Below are 23,528 nucleotides of genomic sequence, written 5' to 3' on the forward strand. Positions count from 1 at the left end.
CAAGGCGGCCCGTCGCGATGGCACCGGCCAGCCGGGACACAAGGCGGCCGGTGGCGATGGGAACGGGAGCGGCGACTCCCGAGCGTACCGCGGGGCGGAGCCGCCGCACGAGGCGCGCAGGCTGTGAGGGCGGGGCGGGCTCGCCCTTCCTTCCCTTTGAGGCGATAAAATCGTCGAAGAGGGTCGTGGGGTGGGGGTGGTTTTTTTTGTGGGTAAACTAGCTGGTAAAGTATCATCGTCGATTGTTTGAGGGGGTTGAGGTGTGGAGCTCGGCAGCTCCTGAGCCCAGCTCCCCGCGGGGATGGGTTACCTGAAGCTGCTGGTGGTGACAGACTTCAAGTCATGGAGGGGCCAGCAGGTTATCGGGCCCTTCATGAGGTTCAACTGCATCATCGGGCCCAATGGATCAGGTATTGTGGGTGGGTAGGGGGCAGCTGCTCCATGAGCTGCCAACATTGAGGGCTGAGTTTGGTGGAATTTAGCCTTACGGACCTGCTGAAAACCTCCTCATGTGCACCTGAAGGTGTGGCACTATAAATGAAGCCTAGGAAGCACCTGCTGTATAATTTTTAGCTGAAAGTGTGGGTTTTCTTCAGGATGGAAGGGCAGGAGCAGGCTGCGGGGGAGAAAAGTTCGTGTTGACTTGGTGCTTTCTAGCTGAAGCAGAAAGCCTATTTTGCGAACAGCACACCTTGTCTTGGCCATCTCAGCTTACAAAAATCAAATAAAGATGGTTTTATTTTAGTACTCCGGGCTGTACCAGTGGAAACCTGCTTGTTGACGGGAGTCTGTGGGTTTTGCTGCGCTTCCTCCGGGAAGGGGAAGGTGGCTCTGTAAAATGGCGGCTGCTGTGGAGCGGGGCTGACACCGACGACGCTCTGAAGGGGCAGCAGCACCGTGTGATCTCAGAGTGCTGGATATTCTTTGTGAAAAACGCCAGTCACTTGTTTCGAAAATTTTAAAAGTTTAATAGTAACAAAATGTTTATAAAAATAGCAATATAATTAGAGTAAAACTGGTAGTATACTACTATCTTGTCTGGGTCTGTAAGTGGGGTAGCTCCTTTGAGAAGGAAAGGGATAATACCTTGATAGTAAATTCACTTGGAAAGAAGCTGTCTTTGCAGCCATATGGCCACAAATGTTTGTAAAACTACATGATAGCTGTTTTCCACTGTCTCCTCTTTAAAATAATTTCTGATCAATTAATGGCGAACCTGCAGGGTTGCTACCTTTGTTTGTGACTCTTCCTACACTGCACTTTAAAAGCATTTGGTCAGTTAGTCATCACTTAGCAAATTTGTTTCAAATAGTTATATTTTAAATTCTTTTTTGTATAAAAATTTTTAATAACATGGGAATGCTGGAAATACTGCACTAATTTTGGGAAAAAATATGTGTTAATCTGCAGATTGAATGGGAGGTGCTATAAGCTTCCCTGAATAATAAGAGTAGTAAAAAAGGATAAAAAAAGACTGTAGATGAGAACTGTTAGGTATAAGCTTTGGATTGAAACTTACTGTAAAAAAATTCAGGTTATTATAATGCCAGATAGGCTTATTTTCTGCTGCCAGTGTGTTACATCTTAAAAATGTGTTTATTATGTGCAACAGCTTTTCCTCGATAAAGTCACAAAATCACAGAATGGCTTCAGTGGGAAGGGACCCCCTATGTCATCTAGTTCTAACACTCCATCAAACATTCCACTAGACCAGATTGTTCCAAGTCCCATCCAGCTTGCATTGAGCACTTCCAGGAGTGGGGCATCCACAGCTTCTTTAAGCAACCCATACCGCTATCCCACCACCCTCAGAGAGAAGAATTTCTTCCTAAAAGAATAAAAAAAATACATAATTAGAAATAGAATTTTAAAATAATTTGGTGATTCCCCAGATTCTTTAATTCTTAATAAAATACTTCCATTTATGTCATGTCAAAAATGTCTGCATTTTTTTTTTTAATTTTTAAGGAAAATCTAACATAATGGATGCTGTTAGCTTTGTGATGTGTGAAAAAACATCAAACTTGCGAGTTAAAAGTGTTCGAGAACTTATCCATGGAGCACATGTTGGAAAACCTGTTTCTTCTACAGCCAGTGTGAAGATTGTGTATTGTGAGGAAGATGGGGAAGAAAAAACATTTTCAAGAGTTATCCGTGGTAGGTTCTAGATTCTACTGCAGGTACTGTCTATTGTGTGATATATAAAGAAATGAAGACCAAAAATACCCAAGTTAGAATTTCAGATGCCCAATATTAGTTCATAGTTGGGCAGATTAGTATAGTCCTTCAGATGGTGATATAAATGAAAAAATAGATTTAATTAGTTAAAAAAATTAAGCAAGTTCTTTGCTCAGTATCCATCTCTAGATATTTCTTTTGGGCCTGTGGGTGATGTAGGCTCTAAGAAATAGGGTCTGACACCTTGCTGCAGGTGTCAGTTCCTTTAGAAAGTACTAAAATTGGAAACTAGAATTTTTAAACAGAAAAAATAAATTACTGAAAGGAATAAAGAAGTAATTGAAACCTATTGTGCTCTCTGAGAAAATTGCTCAGTTAAATTATTCCAACTAGTTTAACTTTTCCAGTGTTTTTTTTTTTGTTGTTTAGCCATTTTCAGCAGTATTTTTTTTTCCTTTCCTCCTTCAGGTAGTTGTTCTGAGTTTCTTTTCAATGACAAGTCTGTCAGCCGATCTGCTTACATATCTGAGCTAGAAAAAGTAGGCATTCTTGTCAAGGCCAGGAATTGCCTTATTTTTCAGGTGAGCATTCAAGGTACTTTCAAAGGAAACCAAAAGATTCTTAGGTTATTTCATAGGATACACAGTTAAGTTTTGTCTAGAAATGAGAGCACCCTTAGCCAAGTACAAGGCAACATACTTTTTATTGATTTTAGCAAGAAATACAAGAAATACAATTTATATACCAACCCCATTAAATACATTTAATGGGGTTGGTATATAAATGCATACACTAGTAAGAAAGAGGCTAACGTGGAAGAAGTTGAGTGCTTCTGTTATTCACAATATATATAGAAAAGTATGGGTCTGTATAAATGCTTAGTGTATTTAATTGCAACAGTGCTAGGAAAAAGTAATTTCATCTTTAAATACTCCTGTTAGTAAAGACACAAGAAAATGTAAAGGATTTTTTTTAACATTGAGGGGTTAAAAATTCTATTCAACTATCAGTTGTCAAGAATTTTATGACATAGGCCTTAAGCTTTTGATGAATAATACATTTCACAAAATCATGTTGCTTAGAATTGCTGACAAAAAATCCTAAGGAAAGAATAGATTTTTCCCTTTTACAGAAACATCTATAGAAATCTGAGTGGCTGGCAAGGTACTCAGATTTTTGACATGAATTTTTCTCCTCATTTTGACATGAATTTTTTCCTTGAGCTTGAATCTAGATGCATTTCCACCAGCTGTGTTGACCATAAATAAATACAAAAGTCAATCTGTACTATATGCTCCTGAATTCGTAAAGCATCAGAATGATCTATGTTGCTGCATAATTTATTTATTTTCAATTTTGGTTTAGGGAACAGTAGAGTCAATTGCCATGAAGAAGCCAAAGGAGAGAACTCAACTTTTTGAACAAATTAGTAATTCATGGGAATATGCTGAAGACTATGAACAAAAGAAGAAGAAAATGCAGCAAGCAGAAGAGGATGCACAGTTTAATTATAACAAGAAAAAGAGTGTGGCAGCAGAACGCAAACAAGCAAGGATAGAAAAAGAGGAGGTAGATTGAAGTTAATCAGTTTTTTCATGCTAAGTTACCAGATTTTGCATCTCTTGTGAACTTCAGTAGTGTTTGTAATAAGCACAACAAACCAACAAAACAAACCCACAAACTTTTTTTTTTGTTTTAGTCCTGTAGTTTTTTTAGTATGGCATACTGTATAATAATTTAGTATCATTTGAAAAGGTAGAGGGATACATATAATCTAAATAAAAGAAAGTATAGGTTTGCCAGTATATTTAATTAAAAGTATTGACTTCAATATTTGAGTTTTATGATTAGTGACCATTACTGGAATTAGAGCTACTTGTACACCATCACTTTCATCACTTGAAATTAGACTGCTAATGATAGAAAACAGTTTTTAGAAACTATACATTAAATTTTAATGTTGGTAGGCAGAGCATTACCAGATGTTAATCAAGGAACTGGATGAAGAAAGGATACAGCTGCAGCTTTTTCAGCTTTATCACAATGAAAAACAAATTAGCTTTCTGAAAAACAATTTGGATGAAAAGAATATGGAGGCTCATATCAAGAAAGAGGCTCTTTCTACAGCAGAAGATTCATTTAAAGTCAAGAAAAAAATGTTTGGGATACTAAACAGGGACCAACAGCATATGGAAAAAGAAATGAAGTAGGTTTTCCAATCAGATTCTGTGATAGTTGAATAAAACATTATCTGCACATGGAATTCCTTGGCAGGTGTGCATTTCCTGGTGAAAATGTGGTTGATAGTCCAGTGCTGTGGAAATCAGTTCCTAGTAATTCACTGAAGTAAAATCCAGAAATTATTTTTACCTCCTATGCCATGCCTAGTTATATTTTTCATTATATAAATACTTGTTTGCTATTAAATTTTCGGAGGTTATGTTTCACTTCTTAATTTACTGTTTTCACTGGATATAAAAAAAATCCTCTGTGGGCATACCCACAGTGTAAACCCTACCCTTACAGTTTAAAACTGATTGTTTGCATATGTGGTCAGCAGTGGGGAGGGAGTGTCTTTTCTGTCTTCCCTCTCTCCCGTTTTCCTGTGGCTTTTCACTTTTGGCTGTGTCTTGTTGGGGTTGGTTGTTTTGGGCTTGTTTCTGGTTTTGTTTTTTAGGACTCTGGAGGCATCACTGATTCAGCAGAGACCCCTCTATATAAAGGCAAAGGAAAACACATCCTACCAAATCAAGAAAGTAGGAATGTCTAAAAGATGTCTGAGGGACAAGGAGAAAGCCTGTGATAAGGAAAAGCAGAACATAAAAGAGCTAGAGATTGAATTGAGTGATATTGAGAAGGCATGGAGAGCATTTGAGGAGAAAACTGCAGAAGAGAGAATGGAGAGAGCAGAAGATATTGAGCTGGGGGAAAGTCAGGTAAACCTGGAGGCCCAAAAGTGCTGTTTACTAGAGAAGTCAAAAATGCTCCTGATTACACAGAAACTGTTATTTCACCAATGTCCTGTGATTTTTAGTGATCTTTTTACCCTTGACCATAAACAAAACCAAAATTCTAAGTTTTATTTAAACACATGGTACACTGTGGGAGGGTAGGACAGAAAATGTTTGTCAGGGTCTCAGGGAGAGTGATTTTTGAGAACGGTTCATCTGAGGTATCAATTAGGGAAAACCAGTGAAGACTTGGTAGTAGACATAACATCTCCTTTGAGAGGGAAAGGGCTACATCCCTGGATAGTAAATTCACTTGGAAAGAAGCTGTCTCTGCAACCATGTGGCCACAAATGTTTGTAAAACTACATGATAGCTGTTTTCCACTGTCTCCTCTTTAAAATAATTTCTGATCAATTAATGGAGAACCTGCAGGGTTGCTACCTTAGTTTGTGACTCTTCCTGCACTGCACTTTAGAGGCATTTGGTCAGTTAGTCATCACTTAGCAGATTTGTTTCAAATAGTTATGTTTTAAATTCTTTTTTGTATAAAAATTTTTAATAACATGAGAATGCTGAAAATACTGCACTAATTTTGGGCAAAAACATAGTGTAAATCTTCAGGTTGATTGGGAAGTACTGTAAGCTTCCCTGGATAATAAGAGTAATAAAAATGGATAAAAAAAGACTGTAGGTGAGAACGGTTAGGTGTAAGCTTTGGATTGAAAATTAATGTAAAAAAATTCAGGTTGCTATAATGCAATCAGAAGCTAGGGGAGTCTCCTGGATAATTTTCATAAAATTTAGGTAGGTAAAGTTGCTTGAGGCTGTAACAACATGAGTTTTCTCACTTTCCAAGGAATGAAAATTTCTTTTTTTGTTTCTTTTTGTGCAGTTAGAGCGGTACAAAGAGCTAAAGGAGGTGGCAAGAAAGAAAGTAGCTACACTGGCCCAGCAGCTGGAAAAACTTCGTTGGGAGGATAAAGGAGATCAAGAAAGGCTGAAACTTAATCGCAGGAAGAAAAATGAAATTGAGGTATCTGTGTCAAACTAGAATTAGGTTCTTAGGAGAAAAATGTCTCTCTGGTATAACTGTATATAAACATGTTCATTGGTTTGAGCTAATCAAATCCTCAGCAGAAGAGAGATACATTGGAAGTGCTAACTTAGTTTCCATGTTGCAGCAGGTTTAGCAAAATGGCCTCTAAATTTGTTCAGAAATCATGTGCATGAGCCCACACTGAGGATTTGGGTTTGAAAGCCTTGGCTCTCAAATTTTACAAGTACTCTCAACATTGGCTTAACTGTCAGCAGTCTCTGGTTGTGTAAGTGTAGTTTTTCTGAGGTGTCCCACTGCTGTTGTATGTGTGTATGATACTCAAACCCTGCAGAGGTGTATTTTGATCACAGCAACATCTTTGCTGAGATGGTTTTAAGGTCAGTTGTGTGTAAGAATGTGTTGTAGTTGGAAAAATCTCAGTGTCCTCTCTTCTCTTGCACTTCATAGGCAGCTTTTTTGTGTGAATACAGTTGCAGTGATTTTGATTTGTGATATCTTTTGTCATTGCAGATCCAAACATGTAAGAATAAAATATGTGCATTTTTCACTCTGGCTTGGTTACCATTCCTGATGGTTGCTTCTGATAGAAGTAAAAAGGGCAGAATGCTGTGTGCTGGCATTTCTGGTGTGCTGGAAACCTTGGCCTGTTTTGGGTTTTCTGGCTGTATTTTTTTTTTTTAACTCTGCTAACTTGCATTTTTGTCACCTACTAAGAAGTTAGAGAGGCAGGATGCAGTTCTTCAGCATTTAGTTACAGAGTCAAGATTTGAGGGAGACTGCTGTTCAGAAAGCTTAAAAATGCATCATATGAGGCTTTACAAGTGATAGAGCTCCAAACACCTAATTCTTGAACATACAAGCTTGCTTCTATGGAAAAGTCTGTATTTTACTCCATGTTTATGAGGATATAAGTAATAGCGAAGATAATGTTTGTACATCCGTTTTTACTTCATAAAATTTTTTTAAATTACTAGTTACCAGAAAAATGTAGTTGGTATCTAGAAGTGAAATAAATTCCATTGCCTGTGCTTCTTAATCTAGCAAGTCCCATTGTGTTGTTGAGAAAAGAATAAGGGTTACTTAAGAGTGCATGAAATATGTATATGCAAACAATGTAGTGGGTGCAAGTTAACTCTCCATCCTTACAACTATTTAAAAAGAAGTCCAGGGATTAAATTAAGGTTTAATAAACTGTGTAGGTAGCAGTATGTTTTTTTTTCCTCTCTACTTGCTTCAGTTAATGTGTTTTTAATAAATTTGAGTAATTGAAAATTATTTTTTTACCATTGGTGGGGTTTTTTTACTGCAGAGTTTTGTGTCAGTTTGGAAACTGTTTCAACTTTTTTGGAAAAAGCTATTGATGTAGGGCCAAGAGTAGCACCTCTTTGTTTCAACACCTATAATTTCCTGGTGCTTTGTTGAAAGGTTGTTTTTTTTTTTTGGTGGTGGTGTCTTGATTCTCTGTGCTGAATAGGTTTTCCCTAAATTGTAGCTGAACATGGAAAATCCCATAATGGCCTTGGTATAATAATTTCCCCATGTCATTTGTTCAGGTGTAGCTTGGCACCTACTGTTGCAGAAGAGATGCTGTCACTTCACCATGAAATAGCAATAAAGAAGAAAAGATCTATCTCAGTACTTGTTCTTAACGTAGACCTGTATCTTAAAAACTTAAAACTGTCATTTTGCTCTGATTTATTTTTAACACATTCTATTTGTGACTGCATAGGAGACCATCAAACAGACTGTGGAACAGGTAGAAGAGCATGAAAAGCGCATAGAGAAGTTGGAAGAATATGCTAAAGTATGCATGTATGTGTAAAAAAAATAAAAGCTAACTGGATTTCTTGGGTGTTAATCATTTTCAAAACATAGCAGGTTTCTATTTCCTTCTAATTATTTTCTTTGAAATTTTAATAAGAACTAGAATTCTTACTAATTTTACTTAATATTTCAGTCACTTTGGCTGTCAAAATAAAGTAGGAAGTAGGATGACTAATCCATATTTTGTTTGAATCAGTTCTATAGGTATAAGTTCTCACAATTTATGGTACTGTGGGTATGGGGCTATTATTGGACAAATTCTGAGCAAGAAAACAGGAGAATTTTGTAGTTGTGCTGTTCTAGAAAGCATTAATATTTACATTGTGTATTAGCACACCTTGGTTCTTGCCTCCTGGGTCTTGTCTTCTGCCTGCTATTTACTGCTTGTGAAGTTAGGTGACTTCAGAATGACCTTCATTTATACTGAAAGGGTGTCTAAATGAAAATGTGAATTGTTTTTTATTTTTGCTTCTGTTCAAAGTGGATCACTAACAGAAAAAAAGCAGCAGGAGGAAGCGCTGGCTAAGGAAATTGAGAATGCAACAATCCGAATGGCTGAAGTGAACGAGGACTTGAACAAAATAGTTGGTGAGCTGCAGAATGCCAAGATTGATTACCATGAAGGGAGGCGTGAGCAGATGAGAGCAGAGATCCTGGAAAGTCTAAAAAGGCTCTATCCAGATTCTGTGGTAATGGAATGGCCTCATTTAAGTGCTTTATTTTAGAGTTAAGACTTAAAAGTTCTGCAGCAGGCTGAGTAAGCAGCTGGAGTAAATTGGACAGTCTGGAATATCTTTCTAACTTTTGTTCTTGCTTGAGTGTATAGTATTAATATTAACTAATACTTCTCTGTGTTTTCATCTTCAGTTTGGAAGATTGCTTGACCTGTGTCAGCCTATTCATAAAAAATACCAGCTTGCTGTTACCAAGGTATTCAGCAAATACATGACTGCTATTGTTGTTGCCACTGAAAAAATAGCAAGAGATTGCATTCGGTTCCTAAAACAGGAACGAGCTGAACCTGAAACTTTTCTTGCTTTGGATTACCTTGATGTAAGTATGTTTTTCCTTCTCCTGTCATCAGCAAGTTACTACACTTTTAAGTCTTGATACTGGCTCATTTTGAACTGTCTTGTTTATTCTCCATGCATTGGTGTCCTTTGATTTGATGCATAGCTTATACAATTATATCTTATGCCATCATAAGTAGCAATGCAATAGGTTATGCAGGTTGAAGGACAGTGGTGTACAGAGAAAATAAACCTCAGATCTGTTTTTAGTCTTGCAGTGACTGAGCTCCCTGTTGTGTTGATCTGTACATCCTGTCCCCAGACTACTCAGATTTGGACATGCTTTGCTTTAACAACACTGCTTGTTTGCCTTACAGGTTAAACCAATTAACGAGAAGCTAAGGGAGATAAAAGAAGCTAAAATGATGGTGGATGTTGTACAAACCCAATTTGCTCCACTGAAAAAAGTGATTCAGTTTGTGAGTGGGAATGCCTTGATCTGTGAAACCATTAAGGAAGCAAAACACATTGCATTTGATGGACCAGTGAGGCTGAAAGTGAGAAGCCAAAGTTTATTGCATACATTTTCCATTGCAGTTATGTATTGGATGCCATTAAATAATTCTTCTGTAAACATGCTGGAGTACTGCAGATAAACACAGAGCTGGTACTCTAATCCCACAGAAACAAATCACTAGATACTTCACTTGGCTGATTTTGCCTCTGACAGTAAGTTGAAGTGGTTTTCTGGAAAAAGGAGGCAAATGAAAGGATAATTAGTGTCCAAATATGAGTGTTGGTGTAGTCCTTGTTATGAGGAGTAGGAGGAATGGATAATTATGCTTCTTAAACTGTCTTATTTAAAAACACAAACTTTATCTTATAAAATACTTTAAAATACCTGCCAGAATATCTTGGTTGTAGATATGGATTATATTAAGGGCTGCAAGCTTCTCTGTCACTTTCTGCAGTTCTTTCTTCATATTCCTGTCTCTATTGCTGCAGACATTATTTCATTCACTTAATAAACCTTCTAAAATTTTGATTAAGAGAGTTTTAAGTTGAAGGTGAGTGTGAAGTCATTTTTACTTGAAATAAAGTCACAAACACCCATGTTCTTTACACAAATGTACATTTCACAAGCTGTTTGCCTTTATTCTGTTACCATGTTGCTTGGTCTCTTCTACCAAGCTTAAAAGGTCTGTTCTACACTTTTTAAGTGCAAGTGTATACACAAGGGGCTATATGCAAGGAAATGATAGTTTCATTTTATGTTCTGATCAGCTGTAATAATACCAAAATGTGATTACTTCTAAGAAGGAACAGACTTCTATTTGCTTCAAATGCCTCATGTTAGCAGGTTTGAAAGAGAAAAGAAAAATTTGAGTCCAACTCAAATGTGATTGCTACTTGTTTTACCACCATATCTTGGGCACTAGTGCATGGGATACTTTGGCTGGGTTTTTTTGAGATTTATTTGGATATAACTTGTTTTCTTCCAGACAGTGTCTCTTGATGGAACTTTATTTTTGAAATCTGGAGTGATTTCTGGAGGATCAAGTGATTTAAGATTTAAAGCTAGATGTTGGGATGAGAAAGAAATGAATAAAATGAAAGAAAGAAGAGATAGCTTGATTACTGAGTTAAAGGTAGGTCTCTTAAAAGCACTTAACTGCAGAAGTCATGCTGTGTCTAACTTAATTCACCTCTGGGAAGGTGATTTTCTAAAAATATAATTTTTAAAGCTTCTGGAAGATGCAGACAGTACATAATAGCTGTTCACCCTCACCCTCTTCCAGTTAATAATGAACTCTGCATCTCAGTTCTTGGCTGTGGTTCTCAGCTCACAGGCAGAAATACAGGACAACACTGTTGGTCCAAGCTCCCTCCTGGAAAACATTAAGAGTACCTGAAGACTTGTAATGAAAATGACAATATGGTTGTGTAAACATGGGAATGTTGGCATGAACCAAAACCTGCCAGTGTAAAATGATTTGTCATACCTTTAGTTGGCTTTTTTAAAGAGGAATGGAGTTGTAATTTAATCTGCAAGTGGATACTCTCTTGGGAGAAATAAATCCATTATGATATTAATATTGCATATGACCTGTGCTATCAGCCTTTACCTTGAACGAGGCCTAGGTCAGTGGGGCTAGCTTTAACATCTGAAAAACAAGTAATTTTCACAGTTCATCTTTTGTTTTTCTCCCACCACAACACTTTCCAGGACTTGATGAGGATCAGACGGAAGGAGGCTGACCTGAAGCAGCTGCGTGCTCAGTGCCAAGGAACTCAGACACGACTTAAATATTCACAGAGTGAATTGGACATCATTAAAAAAAAACATCTTGCTAATCTCTTCATGGTATAATATTAAATCTTTATCATTTTCATGTTTGATAATTGTTTTAACTGCAGTTACTGATCGAGTAATGCTACTTCCTTACATAGTATTTAAAGTCAGTTAAAGTTTTACATACAACAGTTTCAGCTGAGGAATTGATAAAATATAAAAAACAAAGATTGCAAAGTACTTCACATGAGGCTTTTTCTATTGTGGTTTAAAACTTGGGTTTCTGGTAAGCTTGGTTTATCATCTAGTAACCTTCAGAAATCTGTAAGTCAAAGTGCACTTTATGAGGTACTTAGTTTACTTTTCCACTTGTTAAAACTATAATTGTTACATGCAAATTGGCACTAATAGTGGCTAAGTGGCTTTTGAGAAGAAAATATTTAATGTTTTTAATTAGAAAAAAACCCAGTTAACCTGGAACAGAGCTGTCCCTTAATTTCTAGAAAGTTGATCTTCCTGTTGAGAAAAATCATTGTCTTTTTCCTCTCTATCTAGGAAAAATCAAAACTGGAAAGTGAACTGGTAAATATTGAAGCTCAGCGTGATATGCTGAATGAAGGAATAGTACAAAGAAAAGAAAAAATAGAAGAGTTTCAGAAGAAAATTAACAAGGTAATGCCTTCTGTCAGAGCTTTTAGAGCTCATGCTATTAGGCTACAGAAGCTTAAGTTTTACTGATGTAGACACTTTGGCCATCTCATCCCTTGGTTTCCCTGTAATTTCCCAATCTGCCAGTGGTCCCTAGAGCAGTTCATACAGACAGTGGACAGATTGCAGAGCAGGATTGTGATGAAGAGACTAAAGGCATTCAGGGAAGGGAATGTTAGTAAAGCATAATGTGATGCCAAGAGGAGTTTCTTGCTGGGTTCTGCTGGAGTAGGCAGCAATTGACCTCTTGGGGAAATAGGCACCTCATCCCTACCTGTGTTTTGAAGCTGCCTTTGCTGCTACTCTTGTCAAACCAAGAAATCTGTTATAAGCTGTGGAAAAATGGTACTGCAGTTTTATCTGGGAAATACAGAACCCAGGACTTAGATGCTGGTGTAAATGAATATTGTTGGAGAAAGAGACATTCCTCACCACTGTCTGCAATAACTCAGGCTGTATCTTATATCTGTAATTTAGTTCCTGGCTTCTGACCCATTCTCATCAGTCAGTCTGGGATTAATCCATGACTGGAATTCTACATGTAAGAACAAGCCAGAATTGCTGCCTGTTCTGTGTCTTGCTGGGGGTGCAGGCATGAGGGAGTGCAGATGTCTGTCATCTGCAAATACTGAGGAACTCATTGATGGTTAACTGTGTAAGAATTCCAGATACAGGAACTTCTTTTGCTTGTTCTGAAAAAAGCAAAAACGTAGATTTGGATCCAATCATCAGTTTCCAATGAGTAGTGTGACTTGGATAGTGTAACTTGGTTTGTAGTATTTGATACCTGGCTAAAAATCCTAAACAATACCAAAACAATATAAATAATATCAGGCTTTGACCTGTAGAGTTCTCTTAAAATTTTGTCCAGTCCATTGGGTTTCCTTTTAAATAGGAATTTATAGGAATGGACTGTTGTTATTTCTTCCTTCAGTCCAGTCATATGCACTGTACCTAGTATTCACCTGCTTAAATTGTAAAAAAAAAAAAAAAAAAAAATTAGAATTTATTTTGACTGATGCTTTTGTTAATATATGCTGTATAATTAGGAAATGAGCTATTCTGTGACAGAGTTTTTGCTATGACTTTTCTATAAACAGAGCATAGTAGTTAATATTGATGGATCTCTTGAAAGGATTCAAATAAAGAACTGAATTACAACTCCAAGAAACTTAGTGTATCTGATTAGTGTCCTGTCTAGCTTTCTCTTCTTCAGCTGCCTGGGAATAACAGGTAAAAGCAGGGAAGCTGGTTCCACTGTGATGACTTCTGTCTTCAGAATGACCAGCTGCTGTCTAGAAGAGCATAGATTGGAGTTACACTTGGTAGATCACAAATGCCTTATGTCTGTCATTTAAAGTGAAAGTGTTATTTGAAAATCTCAAGTACAAATTTGAAAATCTCAAGTACAAATTAATTTTCAGTAGTTGTTAGCTGTTTTCTTGAAGTACCTTAAAAATCTAGCCTGTAGCATGAAGTGATTGAGTATTTTACATCTGTGAGTTTCAAAATAGCAGAATCATTTTTTGTTCCATTTCTCTGTTTTTGAAGGTTGAAGATGATGTGTTCCGGGAGTTCTGTGAAGAAATTGGCATAGAAAATATTCGTGTGTATGAACAAGAGCATGTGAGACAGCAAGAGGAGATTGATAAGAGAAGGTGATATCTGTCACTAAAATGTGAACCAGTGGTTGGTATTAGATTGGGCACACTGGTACTGGAGAAACTCCCTCACAGGAAACAACACAAAGTCATAGGAGAATGTAGAAGGTTTTCCTTGTCACTGTTAGTTAGGCCACTGCTGTGGATTAATTAGATAAGGATCAGTTAGATCACTGCAATGGTTTGGGTTTGTTAGACACAGTCAGTGACAGCTTGCAACAAACTTGATAGGCAACATTTACTATTTTGGCAGCAGTATTGTAATAAAATAAAAAATAGTTTTCTAATACCCACATTGAAAAATGGTACTATCCCAGATTGAGAATAGCATGAAGGGTCACTCATGTGTGAATAAATCTTGAGCAGAACTGGGTGTAAGATGCAGGTGTTTGGTGTAGGAACATACTCTTGTAAGGAAGATAAGTTCTTGAGTTTTTCCAGGCAACCTCAGCTAGTGTTTCTCTCAAAAACATGTGTCTCTACACCACAGATTTGTATCTTAGAAGGAAAATGTTAGAATGAACTGATGGTTGAAGTTCAGGTGTCACTTTCCATATTGATGTGGCTATAATCTATATTGTATTTGTTTAACCAGTATCACTGTATATTTGTGATTTCCCATATATTCACAGGATGTAGTGTGATCAATGTAATGCAGATTTTTGTGTTCACATAGAGTATACATAATGGTATCTAAATAGAATCCAGTCACAGTTAATAGCCTGCCTTGTAAGAAGTGGTTTTAAATCCTGTACCTTGACTAGACTGGAGTTTGAAAATCAGAGGACACGACTGAACATGCAGCTGGAGTATAATCGTGATCATCTGCAAAAATTAACAAACTCAGTCAGCAAGTTGAGGGAGACAATTCATAAAGATGAAGCTGAGATTATCAAGCTACAGAAGGTAATAATAAAAACAATTTTTCTGTCTCTGTAATTCAGTACATTCTTTCCTCTCAGTTTCAATTTGGAATAAATGTAGTTGATGCTGTGGATTAATTTTTCAAGGGGTTAATTCAGGGTTGACTTTGTAATTGCTTAGGCAAATGCAGATGCATATTGCATATTAACTTTGGAATAAACTGCCATATTTGAATGCTTATTTATTATTAAAAATAAGCTTACTAAAAATTAGGTTTTGGATTACTGTCTGTACAGTATTATTTTATATTTTGTTCAGTTAGTGTATTCTGTTGCTATGAAGAAGCAACATAGTACTGTAGATAAAACCAGCAGCATGTGGCTCAGATTCAACGAAGATTTTATGAGTAAGAGCAAGCAACTCTGGTGCTTTTACACCTTTAAGCTATTTTACAGCCACCAATACATTTGAAATAATGCTATGAAACCAATTTAGATTTTTAGTTCAAATAATATGTATGGGTTCCTCCTTCACAATGTTCTTTATCCTGTACTGTGTGATGGTGCTTGTTAAAGAAACAAGCTTGTGCTTGTTCACAGAAAAGGGAAGGAGAAGATGGGTGCTTTGAACAAAAACCAAAATGTGGAATGTATAAAACTGTCACAAAGTGGGGAAAATCCCACCTCCCCAGTGCCTTTCAGTTCTTCTCTGTAACACATTTGAATGTAACAGTTTAACTCCTCCTTTCTGTATAGTGGAGGTTCCAGATCTAGATTTTTGGTGGCAGATTAAAAATCTAAACATTTCTCTGCAGGATGAGGAAAAACTTCTAAAAAAAGTGAATGAACTTTTGGAGGAGCAGCAACGCCTTAAGGATAAAATAAGTGCTCATAAAGCTGAGCTTGCAAAAAGCCAAAATGAAGTTGAAGAGTTCAGAAAGACAATGTTAACTCTTAATAGGTAACTCCTACTTCTACTCCTGGGAAGATGATTAAAGGGGTGATATTTAGAATGGATTTACTGATCACATGTTTGGATTTATCTTTGGTTTTCTTGTGGAAGATTTATTAGAGATATAATGATTTGCATCTACAGTGTGCCTTAGTTGAACAGTGTTTCTAATTCAGTGTGTGAAGGAGAGTATTTCAAGAGGGCCATCCCATAAACCATACAGAATTATTTTATTATCTACCTAGTCTTAAGTCTCACTGTGATCTCTGACCACAGATCTCTCATCCCTTGTGGAGAATATGAAGTAGCTTACAGCTTGATTGGCAGCATGTGACATTCCCTTGTAGTTTCACAGTTCAGTTTGGGTTGTACAGTGGGTCTGATTAATGGGAACACTTATTTTCCAATTTTATTGTTATTTTTCCAGACTTTTCATATGTTGGATGCCTTAAAAAAATGACCTAAAGATAGTATTAGTTTTTCTCCTACTGTTACATTAAATCAGCTCCTTTTTGGACAGTTTATACTTCAGTTCTGTTGTGCTTGCTCATTAATGTTGTCCCTTAATCAGAAGTCATCACTATGTTTAAAAACCCCATCACATTGGCACAGTATGGTTATGTAAACTTGTGGAATTTTCTGTTAACTCATGACTGTATGCCTTGTAATTTATGTTGTGTATAATTTTAACAGTGTTTTGCTGGTGGTAACTTGATGCTATCACAGGAATTGGTTGTAAAGAATCAAGCTGTTTCAGGGAGAGTAATGATAAAAGATACTTGGTTACCTGTTAAAGGATCAGATCTCCATACATGTTCACTAGAGCTGAACAGAACAGAACAGAGGAAGTCTGTAATTAGGAAAGATGGGTATTTGAATGTGCTTTTAATGCACTGAGACTGAGGCTCCCTCTGGAGTAATTTGGGAGAATGGAGGGGATGGCAGAAATACCATTTTGCTTTAGTTTGGTGGGGGTTATTGAAGAGGAAGCAGCCCTCTTGGTGCTTGGAATCTGTTTTCTGTGCTGTATTTTTCATGCTGTTTTTCTGTGGATGTTATTAGCAGTGATGTTTCCACTTTTGAGTTGTTTTGTGCCTTTTTGCATGTAGAGAAGCCACAAAGTTGCAGAGGGAAGCTACAGCTCTAGAAACCTCCCTGGAAGAGATGAGATTAAGGGGACACAATCTGCTGCTTGAGTGCAAGGTGCAGGACTTGAAAATCAAGTTACTGGCTGGATCACTGGATGACATCAGTGAAATAGAGGTACTTACAGTGTTTACAGAAGATAGATATCATGGAGGAGCACTTACTCATGAATTTAATTTTTCTTTCCTTACAGGACTGTTTCTCTTACATAGTAATGTTCAAACCAGTGCACTCTATTCATGTGATCAGGTCTCTTTCATTCAAAAGGAGGATTTATTTTTATTTTTGTAGACAGAAATACTGTTTGCAAGTCTTTTTGCTTGTGCTTGAAACATACTCTTGTGAAATATATAAAATCTTGTTGTACAAGAAAACTGGTATGAAGATAAGTAAGAGGATACACAGGGGTGAGTTCAGAAATGTAAATAAATATGGCGTGTGCAAGATCATATTTGGTCTATCATCCATAATATAAATGCTGTGTATAAAATCATCCTTTTGTGTTCAGTAGCTGTAGATATTCACAGAAATCAGGGATAGGCTAAAATAGAAACATTCCTTCTATCTGATGGCTGCCCCTCATTATTTGTCTCCATCTTCCCTTTTTTTCCAACACACCTCTTGTGAGGAGAAATAAACTTTCTGCACTGTTACAGGAGAAATGAGCTGTGGGTTTTGAAGAACTTAGAACAAGTGTGTGAATTTGGCAGGAGTCTTGTTGAACCCATTCCTTAGAAAGGTATTTTTGCTGGAGGATAGGTGTGAACTGGGCAGTAGACAAGATGCAGGCAGTGAGGTGGGGTGGGCAGGGCAGTCTGTGAAGGGAAAGAGGAACTGCCAATGATCCAAGGATGTGGGAACTCTGCTCTCACTGTTTCTGAATAAGGAAGAGAGGAAATCAAGGAGGGGAACAGAAGGAAATAACAGTGTGGATTCTTAATCAGCCTCACAGAGAAGACCAGCAGGATTTGGTTGTGAGAAAAAATCTTGGTGGGAAAGGGGTCTAATAATGAGAGATAGGACATGTTTTATTGTTTGAAATTCAGGTGACAGGCAGTACAAGATTCTCTGCTTGTGCTATACAGAACTGAAGCTCCTTGATTCTTTTGAGTGGAAGGAATGCCTCAGCTTACACAGCCTTCCCTTGGAAGGGATACACTGGTATCAGTGAGTTTACATCTTCCCAATCAGGAGATTTACAGTATGTACAGTGTTGTAAATATGTAGTAAACAGGTTGCTGCTGCTTTTAGCATAGCTTCAAGCTGAGTTTGGCAGATGTTTTCATCTTCATTTAAAAGGTGTGTGTGTTAATTAGGCTCATGAGATCTTAACTCTTCATTCCATTTGGGCCAAGCAAGAGCCATGGATTACATACACCTCATACCATGTTACCATTGTCTCTTAATTTTAGAATTTTTTAATGAATTGGTTTTACAGTTTCAAAGTTACCTGTTGTATTTCTGAACTGGAATGTTGTTCATCTTACAGCCAGGAGCTGAACTAGAAGGAACCCAGGCTCTATTAGGGATCTATGAGAGGGAAGAGGGAATTCAGATAGACTACAGCACCCTAGAAGCTGACCTTAAGGTAATCTTTTGTCTGAAATTATTAGAGATGGAGTGTCTGATTTTTATTTTTGTGAAAGGTGTTTTATTTGTTGTTTATTTTGTTCTTCCCTAGTCTTTAAGTGCCATTTGGTAAAACCACTGCTAAGCTGAAGGGGATGTGTATGTGTGCTCTGGTTTTGTACTCGTGATGTAGCATTGATGTGTGGGATTTCTAGAGAGGTCAGTTTCCCATATAACTGGCTTTAACTTACAGCTTACCTGAACCACAAAAATGGAACTGAGAGACTTAATATAACCTTGATTTTTTTTTTCCTTCCTCCTTTACCTTCTGCCTGCACAGAACAGAGGATGAATCTGTCATCAGTAGAACTTATCTCGAAGAATTCACTGAGAACCTCTTCTTTAAAAAGAAGTGAAGCACAACTCCTGCTCCTGTGTTGTATTTTAAAAAGGGAATTGAGAGAAAATAATTGGCTTCTTGTTTTTAAAGGTCTTGGGGAAGAAGAGTGAGGGCCTGGTAGATTCATTGCAAGAAATAAGACCTGGGTGGCATTTTCAGTTGTGTTTCAAGTTAAAGCTATTAATGAGTGGGGTAATTGTTTCAGGAACCATGAGTGCTTTGCTGTATGTATTGAAGTGTCTTAGCCTAAAAGCAAATTCGATTGCTGTGTTGTTTTTTGGTTTTTTTTCCTTTAGGAACTAGAATCTGATAAAGATATAGAGGATCAAGTGAAGCAAATGCAGCAAGAAATCAAAGCTAAAGAGGTCACATTAATGAAGACAGCTGCTCCAAACCTGAGGGCAGGAGAGAAGTTACTGATAGCTCGGGACAAGTTCCAAGAATCAATAGATGGTAACACTGAGTCTTTCATGTCACTCACTTTTGTGATTCCACCCTCATTGAAATTCCTCTTCTTGGGGTTGGTCCTGCTGGCTTTGCCTGTTTCAGATATTAAGGGATTTTTTTTGTACTCAAGTGTTTATCCTCAGTTATCTTTTTAATTACATGTTCAGCAATTCATTAACATACACTTGAGTGTTGAGTAGTTTGTTGAAATACAGTTTGAATGATTGGGAAGATATTTGTTCCCCATGTGACATCATAAAGAGTTCTTTACTAGCTTTCTGAGAAGCTGACTTTAATGTTAAAATTGCTTAAATTTTTCTTACATAACTGAAGGAACTGTGTATGTTGTCCTAAACTCATACATGAGCATTTCTGCAAAATGATTATTATTTCCAGAGAGTTTTGAAGATATTAACCATGTAAGAAACTTCAGGGATTCTGGAGCTGTACCAGGTCAGTGCTGGTGCTGCTTAGGGCTGCTTGCTTCCCAGAAGGAATTAGGAGAAGAATATTGTTCCTTGCTCCAGACAAATGTGGCACAGAGCAGATTGAATACATCACAACTTTGCTGGTTTGTGGGTCTTCCATTTGGAATTTGGAAGGAAACTCGCACAATACTGGAATGTTCCTTTTTCTGCACTAAGTATTTTCTTTGATGCTGTTCAAGGTACCCACTATACATTTGTTCTGTGTATTTGCTCAAAGACTTCTTGAGGAGTAATTTCTTAAGAATTTTTTTTTTTTTCCCATAGCTTTTGAGAACAGCAGAAAGGAGGCCAGAATATGCAAGCAGGAATTTGAAGAGGTGAAAAAAAGGAGATATGAGCTGTTCAGCAGGTGCTTTGAGCATGCCTCCATAGCCATTGACAGGATCTACAAGAGGCTCTGCAGGAACAGCAGTGCTCAGGTGAGTTGTGTGCAGGGGCTGTGCCTTGAAGGCCATACTGGATGCTTTGTTATCTAGAATAAAGTAGCACTGTTTTCCAAAGACCTTAAGAAGAAAATCACAGAAATAAAGACTACAGAAGTTTAGGGTCAGAGAAGGAATAGGCAGTAAGCTTGACATTAGACAGAGAGAGGTAATCTGTGACCTTGGCTTAGTTTAACTCTGCTTTTAGCAGACTGGTAAATTATCACAATACAAGTGTGAAATGTAATTGAGTACTTCATTTAAAAATAACATTGGTTTACACATCAGGTTACACTAATAACAATCATGAGTACAGACAACTGAAAATCATAAATCAGTGCTAGTGTTCTGTACAAGGTCTTGAAGCACCTTCTATCCCACTTAAATATTTAGAAAATATATACAGACATAATATGTTTGCAACTTTTAAGAAACATGCAGAAAAACTGTCTCACAATTATCATTGTTACTGTTCCTGTGTTAATACCAAAAGTCAAGAGGGATCTCCCAAATGCTTTGGTTATGTCAAATTCCATAGACTGTGGAATTTTTAAAGGATTGAACTCTTAAGATTTTGTGGTTTTCTTCAGCATGTTGTGTGTTTGTTTGGTTTTCTTCCATGATGTCTGTGATTTGAGAGGAGACATTTGAAATGAGGGTTAAGTAAGGAAATTTCTCTTACCTGTCTCCAGTTATGCAGAGGGGAAGAGTCTCTATTATTTTATTGTCTCTTCTATTAATGAGAAAAAGAAAACATCTAGCAAAGATGTTACCAATCATACCTTTAGTGGTTAGGAAAATGGTAATTCTTTTAAAATAATGCTTTTAAATTTTGTCCCTGGGAACCAAGATACAAAGTACAGAAAAAGACTTTAATACAAGCAGTCTTTGTCCAGCTCAAAGCTAAGTTCTGTAAAGCTAAACTTTCACCGAAAAAGGCAATTTTGCAAATATATTGTCTTCCAGGTGAAAAAAGAATAAATCTGCTTTTGAAGTGTAATATTTTAATAATTTAAAAATTCAAAGCCATTACATAAAGGGTGATAAAATCAAGGTTATTCAGTAGTTGAAAGTCTGGAAATAACAAATAAGTGGCACCATTTCCATACTGGTTTTGTTACTGAGCCTCTGGGATCCTGGTTTGTTGACAAAACCATTTTCTCCAGGAACTGGATACTGCTGCTCTCAGAGTGGATGAACAGTGAGAAACTCACTGGCTTCCTCACTACCTCGGGCAGTATTTAAACCTAAAGGATACCCATCGAAATACTTGGATAAATCTCACTATTAATTAACAATTAAATGTGTTTGTTTCTAGGCCTTCCTTAGCCCAGAAAACCCTGAGGAGCCCTATCTGGAAGGGATTGGCTTTCACTGCGTGGCTCCGGGCAAGCGCTTCATGCCCATGGACAGCTTGTCAGGAGGGGAAAAAACTGTGGCAGCCCTGGCTCTGGTGTTTGCTGTGCACAGGTAAGAGAACTGTTCTAATTATTTAATTACAATAAATATAAGAAGAATATTGCAAAATGCTATCAACTTTATTTATGGAGTAAGTAAGTAATTAGAATGTGGATTAACATTTTGGTGTCTCCGTGCAAAATACTGCCTTGTGTTCTACAGCTTTCGTCCAGCTCCTTTTTTTATTTTGGATGAGATAGATGCTGCACTGGACAACACAAACATTGATAAAGTAAGTTGCTCTTTTACCAACAGTATCTGGTACCTTCTGTAAAAGGATGGCTACTTCTGCTGCAGGGTGTTGGGATACAGAGATTGTTTAGCCTGACTGAATCTGATTTAATTTAATTAGGTTGGATTTAGGGCTGAACTAATGAGTCTATGAGAAAAAAGTCCCATGACTTTTCTTCATTAAAACACCTTCCTGCCCTCTTAATTTCTCTTTCCCTTTTTGCCAGTAACTGCTCAATGTAACAAGAACTGAGGCTGGAGCAGAAGCAGCAGAGGTTGCAGCTGTGGGTGGCAGCCCCTGGGAAGGAGAGGCTCAGAACAGGGAGAATTTTGCAGGGAGGAATCCTAAAGCTCCCCACATATGCCTGGATTTTCTTCTGTGGAAGCATTCTTTTTCAGAACAGTATTTCTACTAGCACTACTGCTGATGTCAGTCTTGGTGGAGCCTAACAAACAAAAGCAGTTGTTTAAACACCAAATATTTTGGTTTTTCCCCTGATGGCATTAACTGTGATGTGCCAAGTACCCCAGAGTTTGCTTGGAGGGTACCTCTGGAATAGATAGCTGGAAAGCTCTACCACTTGTGCCTGCCAGATAGAATTAAATTCCTTCCTGGACATTACTGACTCACTGTGAGAGGTTCCTGGACCTAAATTCCCTAAATAATCCTTGGGATGCAAGTCCACAGGAGTTACCCAGGCCCTGGGGCTGTTTTAACTTTGTGCAGTGTGTTTCAGCAGCCTCAGATGGGATGCAATGGGGCTATAATGAAGATCCCTGAGGAAGTTTTAGGGTTTGGCTCTCTCACTAGTTAGAACTGTACTCTGAAGTTTGTAACTTACTAACAAGAGTTCTTCCCATAACTTACTAACAGTTCTTCCAGTAAAAAATTAATTTCCATTTCATGTAGATAGAAGTGTGCAGAAAGAGGGTTCATTAAAAAGGTACTGGTTTTCCTTTTTGCAGCATTTAATTTATGTTGAGGGAAATTGCAATCTCACCAGTTAATAACTTAAATTTTCTACCTTTAAGTTGCATTACCATTGAGAAACTTGCTGCTGTCTGCAGTGAACTAATTTAAGATTATTATACAGCCAGTAGCAAACTTTTCAAACTTCTAAAAAAAACTTTAGGGATTTCCACCTTTCTTTCTAGTTTATATAAAGTAGAATTGTTATTCTTTGTCACTGCTGTCTTTTTATAGCTTTATTCACTGGAATGAACCATTGTTTTCTTGAATATTTTCAAAAAGCAGCACACCTGAGGAGTTGTCTTAAAACCATGCAAAATATCTGGCTTTTACAATTGGTTTATTTCTCACTTTAGCAATCATGATGGAATTCTGCAGCCTAGCACAGTTCAGTCCTTCCCTCACCATTCCCTAATCACAGCATTGTTTCAGGTTGCCAGAACTAACTGAAACACTTGGTTTCTCTCCAAAGGTCTCGAGTTTCATTAGAGAACAGGCACATGAACAGTTCCAAATGATAGTTATTTCCCTGAAGGAAGAGTTCTATTGCAAGGCAGATGCACTGATTGGAGTGTGTCCTGAGGTAACAATAATTGTGGGTAAATAATGCACAGGGGGTTGTGCAAGGGCTGGGTCACACCTGCAGTGTTGCTCACAGTTGGTGGCTGGGTGTGTCCTGCTGTGCAGGTACAGCTTTGGGGAACTCCAGCTCATGATTGCATCTCCTAGTTACAAAATGCTTATTTCAAGTACCAGCAGTGTGTTACATGTGCTCCTCCCTGTTCTCAGTATGATGATGTCATGTTCAGCCAAGTCCTGACCCTGGATCTTACCGAGTACCCTGAGGAGGAGGAGCAGGACACAGCAGAGAAGCCCAGCCAAGGTTCTTTCTTCCAGTAG

The 23,528-nt window shown here is 37.6% G+C and overlaps 1 protein-coding gene across 1 annotated transcript; it reads left to right on the plus strand.

The window, feature by feature from the left end:
* The first annotated feature begins 200 nt into the window (after window positions 1-200).
* Window positions 201-23,528, plus strand: SMC1B (structural maintenance of chromosomes 1B). The gene is made up of 25 exons (XM_059472042.1): window positions 201-410; window positions 1,969-2,157; window positions 2,647-2,759; window positions 3,544-3,747; window positions 4,146-4,384; window positions 4,856-5,114; window positions 6,022-6,162; window positions 7,916-7,998; window positions 8,492-8,699; window positions 8,878-9,063; window positions 9,398-9,577; window positions 10,523-10,669; window positions 11,248-11,385; window positions 11,869-11,985; window positions 13,573-13,679; window positions 14,447-14,588; window positions 15,361-15,506; window positions 16,607-16,760; window positions 18,133-18,231; window positions 18,909-19,065; window positions 19,812-19,966; window positions 21,288-21,439; window positions 21,590-21,659; window positions 23,101-23,211; window positions 23,418-23,528. Exons 1-25 carry the CDS (start codon window positions 302-304, stop codon window positions 23,526-23,528), a joined length of 3,717 nt encoding a protein of 1,238 aa, XP_059328025.1. The 5' UTR covers window positions 201-301.

The sequence above is a fragment of the Ammospiza nelsoni genome, chromosome 5, assembly GCF_027579445.1.
Source record: "Ammospiza nelsoni isolate bAmmNel1 chromosome 5, bAmmNel1.pri, whole genome shotgun sequence".
NCBI lineage: Eukaryota > Metazoa > Chordata > Aves > Passeriformes > Passerellidae > Ammospiza > Ammospiza nelsoni.